Source organism: Schistocerca gregaria, chromosome 3, assembly GCF_023897955.1.
Source record: "Schistocerca gregaria isolate iqSchGreg1 chromosome 3, iqSchGreg1.2, whole genome shotgun sequence".
NCBI classification, from domain to species: domain Eukaryota; kingdom Metazoa; phylum Arthropoda; class Insecta; order Orthoptera; family Acrididae; genus Schistocerca; species Schistocerca gregaria.
This window is the reverse complement of record NC_064922.1, coordinates 267,808,538-267,822,490: the sequence shown is the minus strand read 5'-3', so window position 1 is coordinate 267,822,490 and position 13,953 is coordinate 267,808,538. Positions and strand designations below refer to the sequence as shown.

Genomic DNA, 13,953 nt, shown 5'->3' with positions numbered 1-13,953 from the left:
AAAGCATACCAACCCTTTCCTTCACTGACTCTCTAGCATCCCCATCCTTTAGTGATGCCACTTACCTATACCTTCATGTTCATGGTCTTGCCACTATTGAGCACTACCTCTCCCAATGTCCTTCAGACTCCAGACCCACTACCTCAGTCCTCATACACCTTACTAATGTAATCCTAACACACTGCTATTTCTCCTTTAAAGGGAAGGTATAAAAACAAGTCTGTGGCACAGCCATTGGAACATGCATGTCACCCTTCTATGCCAACCTGTTTATGGGTCATCTAGAGGAAACCTTTCTATCTTTCCAAAATCCCAAACCTCTTTTCTGGCTCAGGTTCATTGATGATGAAAGTATCTTCTTGACGCAGGGCCAAGGCACCCTATCCACATTCCTTCAGAATCTCAATACCTTCTCTTCCATCCGCTTCACATGGTCCTGCTCAACTCAGTGTGCCACCTTCCCAGATGCTGCTCTTCTCCTGTCTATGGCTCCATCTGTCAGTGTCAGATGTTACATGTCTGTAGATCCCATCTAGGAAAATCTGTGGGTATATGAAATATATCATGGTAAATATTAACAATGAAGTGCAGCTTAGATCCATTTAAAAAAAACAACTACTATCATTAGAATGCATAAATATTATTTATGATCTAAAGAACTATACAAAAAGTTGGCAGGGATGCAGCTGCTGTAACACACACATTATCACGAATAACCAATCTGTTAATTGGAACAGAATGTACGTACAGTGTCTTTTTTCACACACTTGGAATATGTATATTATCTATTTTGATACATACTATTCTACTCTGCTTGACTAAAAATGTCTGTGTTTAACATTTAATGGCCACTTCTAATGAATATCGTTATTCTGCTCCAGATAATGAGGTGGCAAGGTCGCTGATTGTGAAACTACCTCAACCAAATAAAATTGAATCAATTGCATGGAAAATGAAAAACTTGTATGAGTCATGCATGGAACTGGACAGCATAGAAGCTGATGGGGACAGACCTTTGCTTAGGATTATTAATGAACTTGGTAAGTTATATTGCATACTACTAATGATGTTTCAGTAATAGTCACATAAAATTCACATTCCAAAAGCTTATTAATTAATTAGTTAAATCATTTATTCATGTTGTTATTACAAAAGTACTTCATATAACTATAGAAATAGTTATTCTACGCTGAGGCAAGATTCATAGTACACTTCTCAGAGAAGTCTTTCCATTTACTCACATTACTGTAGCTGTACCATTGGCACAGTTCCTTGTCTGCTACAAAACAAAGCTCATGACTGTGTTTCTCTTTGTTACCAAAAATAAGAAATTGGTATAGCCAAAGACATTATTTGGATGGTCAATATTTAAGTGTTTATTGCCCAAAACTGTCAAGCCTGTCTCACAATTTCAAGTTGAGAAGGTGCAAATTGAGAATGTAAAGATGGCTTGTAGATATGTCATAAGCAAAAATGATTATGTTCCTCTGTTTAACAGTCCAAGCACTCAAGAAGTATACAGTACTTTTCTGTCGCATTTTATTTGCTTCCACTGAAACTAGATAAATAAACTTATCATTAACATCACCTCCACAGACGTGAAGGAAGTTATCTCCCAATGTCTTGCTTCTCTGCACATATTAGTATGGATAAAAAATAGCACTTTCCGTTCTATCTGTAGTGTCCTGTTTCCAACAGACTTTTCAAACAGACTACCACTAATTGGCATTTACATTGGAAAATGAGTTTTATTGGGATCCTGCTGGCATTTGCAGCGATCTGCAACTACATCAGAACCACTCCTGAATTGTCATTAAAAAAAATCACAAATGAAACTGTGTAAGAAAAATGAAACTCTGATTCTCATTTGCATGCGTTGATAAGATTCAGCACCAGAGCATGGTTTGTCATTCGGTGAGATTGTGGAGCTACCTACTAATATTGTGAGAGCAACATATTCAGCTATTGTCACATGAGAGTTAAATTTTTATTTATTCTCAAAGCAAAATGAAATTCATTTCACCTGATGACGCATGGTATAATAACTTTCACTTTAAATTGAATTGCAATATTGACAACAAAAGCGACTTGAGGTGGTACCAAGGAAACATTAGAGACAGAACAGATTAAAGTATAATCCTTTTCTGCATCAACAGTCTTTTGGTGAAGGAAAAGAGCAAATAAAAGAATGGTAGAAGTAAAAGAGATGACGGGGAGAGTATGGTGTTTGGAGTGTATGGGAAGTATGAAGGGGAGGGGAAATCAGAAAGGCTATGGAGGAAATAGGGAGGAGGGGAGAGAAATAGAGCTTAAAAGAATTTAGCATTTGAAAATGGAGGGGGGGGGGGGGAGGATGGAGATAGTTGAAAATATGGCAAAATGAAGAAAATGCAGCTGAGTAAAAATAATAATAGGCATTTATTCAGTGGTATGCATGACTAATAATTATGTCAAAAGTACTTTGTGTATCACAGTTATAAAAACATTTATCCAATATAAGAAAAATGTGGTAATGAAACAACCAAGCAGTAAATGTTGCATTTACTGAAGGAATTGCAAAAACAAAATAAAAAAAATGAAACACAAGAAAGTGCAGACAAAAATAGAGTAATAAAGACATAATAGAGAGAAAATGCTAACTTGCATAAGTTTAGTTTCCAAACATGGAAGATAAAAATTCAGATGTAAGGTCTCTCGTTATCCTAATGTTACCTGTCTCATCTGCAAGGAGGGCAGATATCAGCCAAAGATACCGAACAGAAATTTGCATCTTGTGGTAGTATTTAGCTACTTGTTTTCTTTTCCATTAGCCCAGTTGTATATAAAAGGAAGGGTTTAGTAAATTAATAGACTGAGTTATATTATTCATTGTTTTCTACCAAACTTTCTTGTGTTATCAGGTAGCCTGATACATTTCTAACATGTGCAAAATCCCCACCAAATTTATACAATTAAATTTTGAAGAAACGTTATGGTGTCACCGCCAGACACAGACTTATTAGGTGGTAGCCTTTAAATCGGCCGCGGTCCGTTGGTATACGTCGGACCCCCGTGTCGCCACCATCAGTGATTGCAGACCGAGCGCCGCCACACAGCAGGTCTAGTCTAGAGAGACTCCCTAGCACTCGCACCAGTTGTACAGCCGACTTTGCTAGTGATGATTCACTGTCTACATACGCTCTCATTTGCAGAGACGACAGTTTAGCATAGCCTTCAGCTACGTCATTTGCTACGACTTAGCAAGGCGCCACATTCAGTTACTATTGATATTGATATTGTGAATCGTGTACCTTCAAGAGCGACGTTCATCATTAATGGATTAAAGTTAAGTATAAAACTAATTACGTCCACTTTCTGAATTCTATTTCCTTGCCATGTTCCAGACCTCATGCCAGTATAGTTATGCCCTCCCCACGCCAGCCTGCGTGAGCTGAAACGCGTGTATTTCGACCTCCTCTAGCAACACGGTGTTGGCTCTTCGGCCAACACAACAAATGTAAATTGTTATCACTAGAGCAAAATTAGCTTTAGTTTCACTTTGTGTAAAAGATAAAGGCAATCATTTACCATACAGCTGAGTGGTAAGAAAGGAACATAAAATTTTAGCTAACTGCTCTCTCTCTCTCTCTCTCTCTCTCTCTCTCTGTTCGCGTTTGTGTGAAATGTGATTTGTTCACCTCATTACAAACAGCTTTCAAATCATTTAATTTTATGTGTAGGAAACATGTAAAGAGTTTTGCTATAAGAAAACTTTTTGCAGAAATACAAAAGTTTGCATTATTTTATGTACTTTTCTGAGATACAGCAACACACATACTTATCGCAGTTTTCAGTGTGTTTTATACTTGTTGGAACAGTGTAACGTTCCTCAATGAATTATGCATCAGAATAGTAAAGGGCAGTATTTTCATTAACCCAAGCTCCACGTTAAATATATTATTGCCTTTTATAGTAAATTTTTAGTTCCATATTCTATGGTGATTGGAAATAAAATTTTAAACGTTGTTTTGGAAGTTTAAAATTCTTTCTCGACATTTGCTTATTTAGTACATCTGTTTCACTGATTTTTGATTCTGAAGGTTTTCTCATTCACTATCATGGAGATCTTTTCCATTATGAATATCATTGAAGGATTAAAGATAAATCAACAATCACACTCCGTTGATAATGTTGAATTTGTAGTAAAAATGTATAGTTATGCAGATTTCTAGAAAAGAGTGGTACATAAAATCTTTATTTGTGTGAAGATAAAGGAGTCTATGAATCTAGTTAACAAAAATATTGCATGTAGTTACTGTTTGTACTTTTCTTGCTGGCAGATTTTGTTTCAGAGCTAGCTGAAAAAGGTTTATCTGATTACCTTTTCAGTGAATAAAAAGACAGAAACAATGAAAGGTCTTACCTAAAAGAAATAAAGATAATATGATATGCAGCAGTCTGTAAATAGAGAATTTACTATGTCCAAGATTTATTGTATTGTGCTGTGTGACATTTTTAGTATATTATGGTTGTCACATTTTATTGCATTAATGTAGTAGGTGCCGTATTTTACGTATGATAAGATGCACTTTTTTTCTTCAAAAAATGGCCTCCAAGATTCAAGTGTATCCTATAATTGAAATTTATATAAAAATGTCCAGTGTTTGATTTAAAATTCCCGTGTCGTGAAAATGGTCACATATTCTATGCCATGGGAAACCTATCTCTGTCTGGCAACATTGGATTCAACGGGCAGCAGCAGTTCGTCAATGTCATGAATGTGAGTTGCAGAGATTCGCAAGGTTGCTAAGACTGTCTCCCTCCCACCCAGCCATCACAAACCAACTCTGTCAAGCCTATGATGCGTCTTTGCAGTCTATGATGCCAGTGAACTTGAACTGAAAGTGATTTGTGTTATTGGTATTAGTACAATATTTTTGATAGCAGCTAGTTTTGTAATGGAAAAAATAAGATATTCGTATAATGTGGGCCAAAAATTGAAAGAATAATGTACACATAGAAACATGGAAGCAGAGCAGCTGAGTGGCATTTGAACCTTCCACCAAAAAAACCATTCGTAGTTGGTGGGCTCATAAAGAAGAACTGAAAACAGACTTAATGTGCAAATAGAGGACTGAATGCAAAATGTCCAGAACAAGAGTGTGACATATTGAAATGGATTTGAGGACACTGTCAAAATGGCATTGGAATTAATACAAACATGATTCAAATACACACTCGTAAGCTAGTGCTACTGTGGAACTTGACAGACTTGACGGCTGGAGTTGGTTGGTGCTATAAGTTTATGAAGTGTGATGGAATGCAAAATGCTGCAAGAATAGGAAGAGAAAATATTATCTTCTCATCAATTTTTGTAACATCAAAAGAAAACCTGTGTCGAAATATGCCAAATAACGAATATGGACAAAACTCCTCTGTCATTTGATGTCCCGAGTAACAGAACTGTTGCCATGAAAGGTGCTAAAAACTGTAACTATAAAAATAAATGGACATGAAAAAAATGCACTACACTGTTGTCTTTTCATGTTGTGCTGACAGTAATAAATTTAAACCAATCAAATTTTCAAGTGCAAAACAATGTCAGTAATAAAACTAGGTGTTGTTTTTCATGTACATGAAAATGGTTGGATGGATGAGGCTGGTATAAAATTATGTATTAACAGAGAGTGGGGGAAGGAACAGTGCTTTATTGAAAAAGAATTCTCTTCTTGTGCTGCGTCAGTTTAGCAGTTACTTGAAAATTTTTGTGAAAGGGAGATAGGGAAACACAGAGCTTGCTGTTATTGTGGGAGAACTTACTTTGCAATTGCAATCTCTTAATGTCCCAATAAATAAACCATTTAAAGTGTATATGAGAGAGGAATGAAACAAATCGATGATGGAAGAAACCCAACATGAATTTATATTGAAGGGAGCATTAACACGTCCTACAATCAAACAAGTGTGTTAATGGATGACACATTTGTGGTATAGAGTGATAGAAGACATTATTGTTAAATCTTTCAGGAAGTGCAGCATAAGTAACACTCTCAATGGCAGTGAAGACCATTTTATATATGAGGAGGACAATAAAGAGGAGGAGGAAGAAGAAGAAGAAGAAGAAGAAGAAGAAGAAGGAGAAGAAAAGACTGTTCAGATGATGATATTCGCGGATTTGCAAGATCAGTTTGGTTTTACAAACTAAGAATTTTTTTGTCTGCCTTTGCAATCTAATAAAGAAATTGGTAAAAATGTTATTTTAAAGACTGCTTAAAAATTAAGGTCTGTCTTATAGGCTGTAAAATGTGATAGATGTTTTGTTTTTGTCTCTGCTTCCCTCCCCACCTCCAAACCTGCCACATTGCTATCTCATACCCTATGTTCCTCATCCTTTGTCTATGCCTACTTGCCTCAAAGAAATTGTGACTTGACTGCTCCTCAGATTTGATTATCGCATCAAAATCTGTTTGCTCCACAAAATTGACTGTAGTTGTACCCAGAAACTATTAGTATGCTATTCAGTGTTTGTATTTTGGCAGGTGGCTGGCACGTACTGAGAGACTTTTCTGTGCAGTCGTTTGACTATAAGAAGACTCTGATCAAGCTTCATAAGAAGTACGGTGTTTCACCCTTCTTTAGAGTTTCTGTAGTTCCTGATAACAGGAATCCAGAAAGAAATGTTATTCAGGTACTAAACATTTTTAAATTGAGTTAATTAAGTTTAATATAGATCTTAGCTTTGAAGCTCAAGTAGCAGCTATGTTTCCAGACTGAATTGTAGGAATTCAGGTATACCTATAATCAAACAATGTGTCATTTATAATATCCCAAACATGGTTCAGAACCATTTCACTATCATCAGTGGGTATTTTTATTCAATAGTGTAGAAAATGAAAACTGAGTAAAAGTACCCAGTGGTGTATTTATTTATGATGGTTATGGGACAAAGGTGTTTATAAACAACAGTTGTTTGTGTAATGAGTGGACCTAAACTCGTATAATTTGGTAAAGAAATTTTTTCATTGAATTGAATATTCTAAAGAGTAAGCTAATGTATTTGTTATTTTTAGATTTGGTACAGATGTGTGAAATTGGTAGTTTCTTTTTGAAGCATGTAAACCCATCTATGTATAAAAAGTACTAGATTTCTGACTAGCTCATGTGACAAACAATGACAGTATATCTGTTTTTGTGTCAGTGCTTTAGTTACTTGACAAGAGGAGTACATACAATTTAAGAATTTGAATTCTGATACTTATCTGGTTGGTGTGTCGATCTGCTTCTTCTTTCTCGAGCTGTTTTCAAAAGTTGGGCGGTGGGTCATTTAATTATTAAACTGTACATGTGTTGTTATCCATTTGTTTATTTCCAGAATGATGCCATCTCCTTATCACTGCTGTGTATCAATCACAATTTATAAAAGCACAGTTTGTTGTGTAACTTTGCCAAGTGTCACAGCGTAACAAACTACTGGCTTCCACCACTGACCTCTGTCTTTGACCACTGACAAGCAGTTTCCCTTTCTTTGTACCCAAAAACAGATGCTTTCTGATATGTGCTTAATGCCACATTTACTAGTCAATTCAACAATTTTGTTTTAATAACTTTGACTCTTGGAATTATATAATTGTTTAGTTAGTTGAATTTAATTTGTGTAATAAAGCAGATAGCTGAAAACATAAGAAGAATTGACTTTTTATGTCTTTAATTAAGCTAGTCAAATTTAGTCATTAATCGATCTTTGAGTTGATGTGTAATAGATGTGGTTTACAAATGTAAATGCAGTTGTGCAAAAAGGACTTTAGTTTGTGTGCACTAGTATACATTTAAATAAAGTTGCAGCCCATTCTGCTTTTCCTTCGAACATAAAAACAAATTGTAGAGAAATCATTTTACAGAGGTATGGCATTTTTCGATTGTGTCCTAATATTTGTTTAATTACGGTGTGTAGTATAACTCCTGGCACTGACAAAGTCATTAGTGTTTCTTTGTAAACATGATTTGACCTAAATTTGGAAATGTTGTCTAATGTGAAGAAAATGATGTGGTTTCTATCTTTGTTACTGGTAGAAGAAGAAGAAGGGCTTGTTTCATAATAATCTCATGAGTATACTGAAAGGTGATAATAGATTAAAAGATGGAAAAATTGAAAATGTGTTGGAATCATATTAGCCACACATAACTAACTGCAGTAAAAATAAATTGTTGAATTTTACATTAAAAAGAAAAAAGAAAAGATATTTTGTGATCCCATCCTGAACAGCAACAGATCTCCTTTACATCATGACAGTCAATTGGAGAGGTAGTTTGGAAATATTTCCAGCTGCACCTGAAGTTTACAGATATTAACTTGTTAAGAACACTTTTAATTCATTTGTGAAATCAGTGGTGACACACACATTTGTAATTAACGTATTAGGCCTGCAGCAGAGTTAGTGGATGAAAATGTCAGCTGTGTGTCAAAGGGGACTCAACTTTCCACAAAAAAAAGTAATTCAGCTTTGTGTTAAAAATAAGATGGATGTGTCAAAAGGTAGATGTGGCTTTGTAGTCTCCAGTGTCTGAGACATGGTAACTGTAATTCTAAGCATGATCAATTTTTCATTAGGACAAACTGTGATGATATCAAAGCTAAACTGCACCCTTACGCCTGGCTTTTAATTATGTAGACATCCACATACATATTTTTTGAAACTGCTGTGAAATATATATCTTATTTTACCACATATTAGGGTTTCTTCTCGTTTAATTTTCATATTGAGCACAGGAAGAATGACAGTTTAAATACCCCTGTGTCCACTGTATAGGGCTTAATTATACAGGGTGGTTATAATTAAAGTCACAGTTTCAAAATGGTGTAAAAAAAGAACCTCTGCTCAGAATGATGTCAAATTTGAATGGAATATTATCAAAGAAAAGGGAAACATTATGGCGCTGTAAACCACATAAAAAGTAACAATGAAATTGGTGTGTAATTATCATGAGATTGGCACAAGGTGTGTTTAATATTCTGTCCACCATTTTCTGCCACAAGTTGAAATTGAGAAGCAGCATGTTCCATAAGAAATAGGAGCCTCTCAGGGGTCATGTTCAGCATGTTTTGTGCAATGTGTGCCTTCAGTTCAGCTACATTTGTAATCAGAGCACTGAACGCAGCATCTCTCAGATAATCCCACAGCCAGATTCCACACAGATTATGATCAGGTCATCTGGACAACTGGGCTGCAGGGGAGTAACTGCTGATAATTGCAGCATTTTCAAAATGGCTCTGTAGTAGCTGCTTCACTGGTTGTGCAATATGCGGAGGAGTGCCATCTTGCTTAAAAATGATCCTACCCACACAACCATGCTGTTGAAGGACTGGAATGACATTGATGTGCAACAGACTCTCATAACATTTGCAAGTGATGGTGCAGGTAACAGGACTCACAGGACCCACCTCCTCGAAAAAATTGTGGCCCCATAACAAATGATACTGTCAACCCGCACCACACAGTTACTCTGCAGAATGAAGTAGTGGATTTTCTGCTGCCCTAGTTCTGCAGTTGTGCATATTGACATGTCCTTAGAAATGGAAATGGGCTTTATATGTCCACAGAATGCTCCATTTCCATTAATTGTTCACTTCCATGCAACAAAGAAATTCTTGAACAAATGTTTGTCTTACTCGGCAGGTCAGCATGAAGAAACTCATGAACACTGGTAATTTTACGTGGATAGCAGTGCAGGATGTTCGTAGAATTTTATACATCTTGCTTACAGGCATGGCCAAAGTTTGGGCAATTCGCCATGCACTGCATGTCTGCACACCATTGCTCAACCACTCTTGCATTGCTGTGGCCACCTCTTCTACTGATATTGGATCAGTTATTTTCTTCCCTTTGACACACAGCAGTTCAAAACAATATGCCTTTTCAAATTTTGTAAGCAATTTCTTCAGATCCTTGGCAGACATCAGTCCCACGTCTTTCTTCATACCCTTGAGTGTCTGTAACTTCTGCAGAGCTACTGGCACATATGCACCGTTCTTGTAAAAGAGTCTTATCTGCAGCACATGATCCTGATTTGACGCAGTCATTCTGAGCATTTCAAACCCAAGCTGAGAAACAAATGTGTACTCAGTCCTTTATTTTATATGTTCTGCCACTTATGGCCCATCCATATTCCCCCACTATAACATCCCCCCCCCCCCTTCTTTGATACGTAATATACTATTCAAATCTGACATCATTCTGAACAATGGTTCATATTTTGTAGTGTTTTGTAATTGGAACTTTTCTTATAATCACCGTATATTTCTAGATTCTTCACATAACACTGGTTCTTGAAAATTTGTAAGCAGGCTTTCACAGGATAGTTGTTCTCTATCTTCAAGTGATTGTGAAGTCAGATTTTTCAGCATTTCCATGATACATTTTTGTGAGCTAGAGAGACCGGTGACCATTAGTTCTGCTCTTATTTTTGTGTGTTTACTATCCTCTGTTAATCCTGTTTGATATGTCCCCACACAGTTGAGCAATATTCTAAGATAGGTTGTACAAATGTGTTCTAAACAGTCTGCTTTGTAGACTAATTGCATTTTCCCAGTATCCCACCAAAGAATCGAATTCTGCCACCTGCCTTGTCTGTGGCTGAGCTGTATGACCATTCCATTTCATATCTCCAGAAATGAGTTGAATTATTCCAGTTGTGACTTATTGATGTTGTATTCATAAAATAGTATGTTTTTGAATTTTTTTGAGTTCACAGTTGTATATTTCTGAACATTTAAAGCAAATTTGCCAGTCTACACCAATTGACAATCTTACCAAGATCCAGATGGATATTTGTGCAACTTTTTTCAGGTTATAGTTCATTATGGATTACTGCATCATCTGCAAATAATTTGAAGTTACAATTAATGTTGTCTGCCAGGTCATAAATATAGAATATGGACAAGAAGCTGTCAAGACACTTCTCTGAAAACATCCGAGGTTACTACTACATCTATTAATTACTTTCCATCAAAGATAATATGCTGCAGGCTCTGTACCAAGAAATGCTTAATTGAGTCACTAATTTCATTTCATACCCCCATATAACCTTGTTTTGTTAATAAAGATTGGTGTAATACTGAGTCAAAGGTTTTTGGAAGTCAAAAAGTACTGCATCAACCTGACTGCCTTGATCCATGGCTTTCAGGATGGCAGAACCAGTGGTGTCAGAACCCACTCTGGTTGGCATGGAGGTGGCCACTCTGTCTGAGATACCTCATTATGTTTGACCTCAGAGTATGTTCTAAAAGTCAGCAACTAATAGATGTCAACAGTATAGGATGGCAGTTTTGAACCACTTTAGGTGTCGTCCTTGTAAAAATGTTTGACTGGTGCTTTCGTCAAATGCTGGCCACGGTTTCTTGTTTGAGTGTCCAGTGTGCACTGTGCATTCCAGTTGCTCTGTTGTTGATTGTGGAAACCAAATTTCATTGTTAAGTTTGTAAGGCTTTCTTAGATTGAAATGATTTTTTTATTGTTTGTGAATCTGCACTTGACATTGTCCAGTCCTGTCCAGGGCTATCAGTCTTATGATTCAAGACCTGAATTGAAAAGGAAATGTGTATGATGATTTTCAGTTCAAAGTACATCAATTTATCCATTTATATATATTTACACACACATTATAGCTAATTTATCTTCGGCCATTACTGTGATACTTACAGCTGTGAAATGTCATTGTGCAATGATTTGTTACATTTGTCAACTTCTGAAACATAGTAATCTGCATAATCTGCATGATCTGCATAACACATATTTTCCTTTCTTCTTTTAATTAAAAGAAAAATAAGAATTTTAGTAAAATAATTGTACATCAGAGCAGACTATATGTAGTGTGAGCCGTTTGGGGAACAGCTCGCTCCATAGCATCTCTGCTGTGTGTTCCCCTCCTCCCCTGCTATATCCCCCACCTTCCCTCCCTCCCTCCTTTAAGTCACCAGCACATGTTAGCCAGTGTGTATGGTGGGGCTGTTATGTACCAATCTGTTGGAGCCCCCTGACAACACACGGATCACGCTTCTGGTATCTGAGCTGTCACCACCTTGTTTATGCCTAGGAGTGGTTGCTGCTCCTTTTCAGGCATCAGAACTCCTGGAAACAGCCACCGTGCCTGGAAGCCCATGTCTTGGCTGGGTGGCATCCACGATGTGATCCCTTGATTGGAGTGAGTGGTACCAGAGCAGACGTTCTGCACATGAAGCTTGCTAAGCTCCATACTTCTGGTCTCTCTTCTGTGGCTGCCTTTTCAGACAGGAACGGTTCTCTTACTTTTGCTTTCTTGGTCTTCCCCTCCCTTGCCACTTCATGGAAGGAGGGACAGGCCCACTGGCTTAGGGCGAAACTCTTTCCCCTTTATTTGCTTTGTTCCAGAGCAGACAGAGAGACTTAAGTCACTACCAAACTGTTCTTTTTTGTAGAACATTCCAAAGCTAAGTTTTGTGAAGTTGACTTACTTACTAAGATACAACCTGGTTCCCTACTGCTTAAAACCTCTTCTGCCAGTCAGTCAGCTTCCCTTTCTGCTTAAAAGCATGTAGGAGACATCCCAGTGAGCGTTACTCCTCACCATTCCATAAATATGACACAGAGCCATATCTTCCACATGGACCTCCTCCTTCAATCTGACGAGGAAGTCAGGACTAATCTGGCACTCCACAAAATTCATTTCGTTTGGTGAGTCCAGAGGAGTCCTAAGAACAATTGCATTCATACCGGCCCTTTCATCTTGGCTTTTGAGGGAGTACCCTTCCAGAAAAAGTTAAAGTTGTGGCTTACTGTTGTGAGATGAGGCTGTATATCCCACCTCCCATGCTCTGTTTCTGGTGCCTCCAATTTGGTCACGTGTCTTCGTGATGTGAGGCAAATCCTGTTTGCAGCAACTGATGATGCACCCAAGTGCATGAACTGTTCTGGTCCATGTTCTCCTCGCTCACCGGATTGCCTGATCTATAAAAATGAAAGGAAGGTTCAGGTATTCAAAACTCTCAACCGTTTACCCTACTCTGATTTCCGACAGAAATTTGACTGTTTACACCTAGTATCTTTAACTTCTACCTTTGCTTCTGCTGCGTCCTCTCCTCCTACTTCTTCCTCCCTGATTCCGTCCTGTCCCCCTTCACTTTCCTTCCCCTGGGTAGTTCCTGTCGCTCCCCCCACAGAACTGCTTCTTCTCCTCGGCTGGTGAAGAAACCCTCTTCTCTGGCAACTGCTGTGGATGGGGTTCCTGTAGGAATCGTCCTCTCTGACATCGCCATGACAAGAAGCCTCTTACTTCAAGTAGGACACAGTCCCACACTCTCTGGGCCTCATGATCACTTTTTCTCTTTCGGATCTTGATATTGCTGCGGTTTGCTCTCTTCCTGACCACTCCTTCTCTCGCCCACCGAAGGGGGAGAAGAAGAAGATGTGTAAGGTTCAGGATGAGGTTCCCCCTCATTCCCTCCACCCCTCCCTGTTCCCTCCACTTCTGGAATTGCTGCCTCCCCCCCACCCACCTGTCAAGCAGGATCTGATCTTACATTCATGGATGTCACACCATCCTTACCAGTGACGGACAGTGACTCATCACAACAACTCATTATGGCCTGTGCAACGTCTGTATGGTTTCTTGTACGACTCTCCTCCTATCTTCACATTCCGGAATTGTAGTCTCTTCTTCCTGTCTACTCTGTAGCTTGTATTGCAGGAATGTCATTTTGTGGATACTCATTCGCTGACGTTTCCAAGCCTTCCGCTCGAACTGCGTCAGCCCTTTACGAGCCTCCAGTGGTGTCTGTACGGTATTGTGCATGGATGTTTTCAGTTCCTAGGATCCTCTTATACTGCACTGTGAGTGGTAGCCATTCAGATCCATTTAGATACTGTGATAACGATATGCAATCTTTATCTCCCCCCAGACCAGCCTTCTGTGCTTTGTTCCCTTCTTGTTCCTGTATAAATT

General features: G+C 38.0%; 1 protein-coding gene across 2 annotated transcripts in view; it reads left to right on the top strand.

Moving 5' to 3' along the window:
- Positions 1-13,953, top strand: part of LOC126353944 (endothelin-converting enzyme homolog) — a 609,153-nt gene that overhangs the window by 473,916 nt on the left and 121,284 nt on the right. For both annotated transcript variants that reach the window (XM_050003231.1, XM_050003230.1), the window contains exons 3-4: positions 882-1,040; positions 6,519-6,667. In XM_050003231.1, the coding sequence (XP_049859188.1) occupies positions 882-1,040; positions 6,519-6,667 (308 nt within the window). The remainder of the gene's footprint in view (positions 1-881; positions 1,041-6,518; positions 6,668-13,953) is intronic.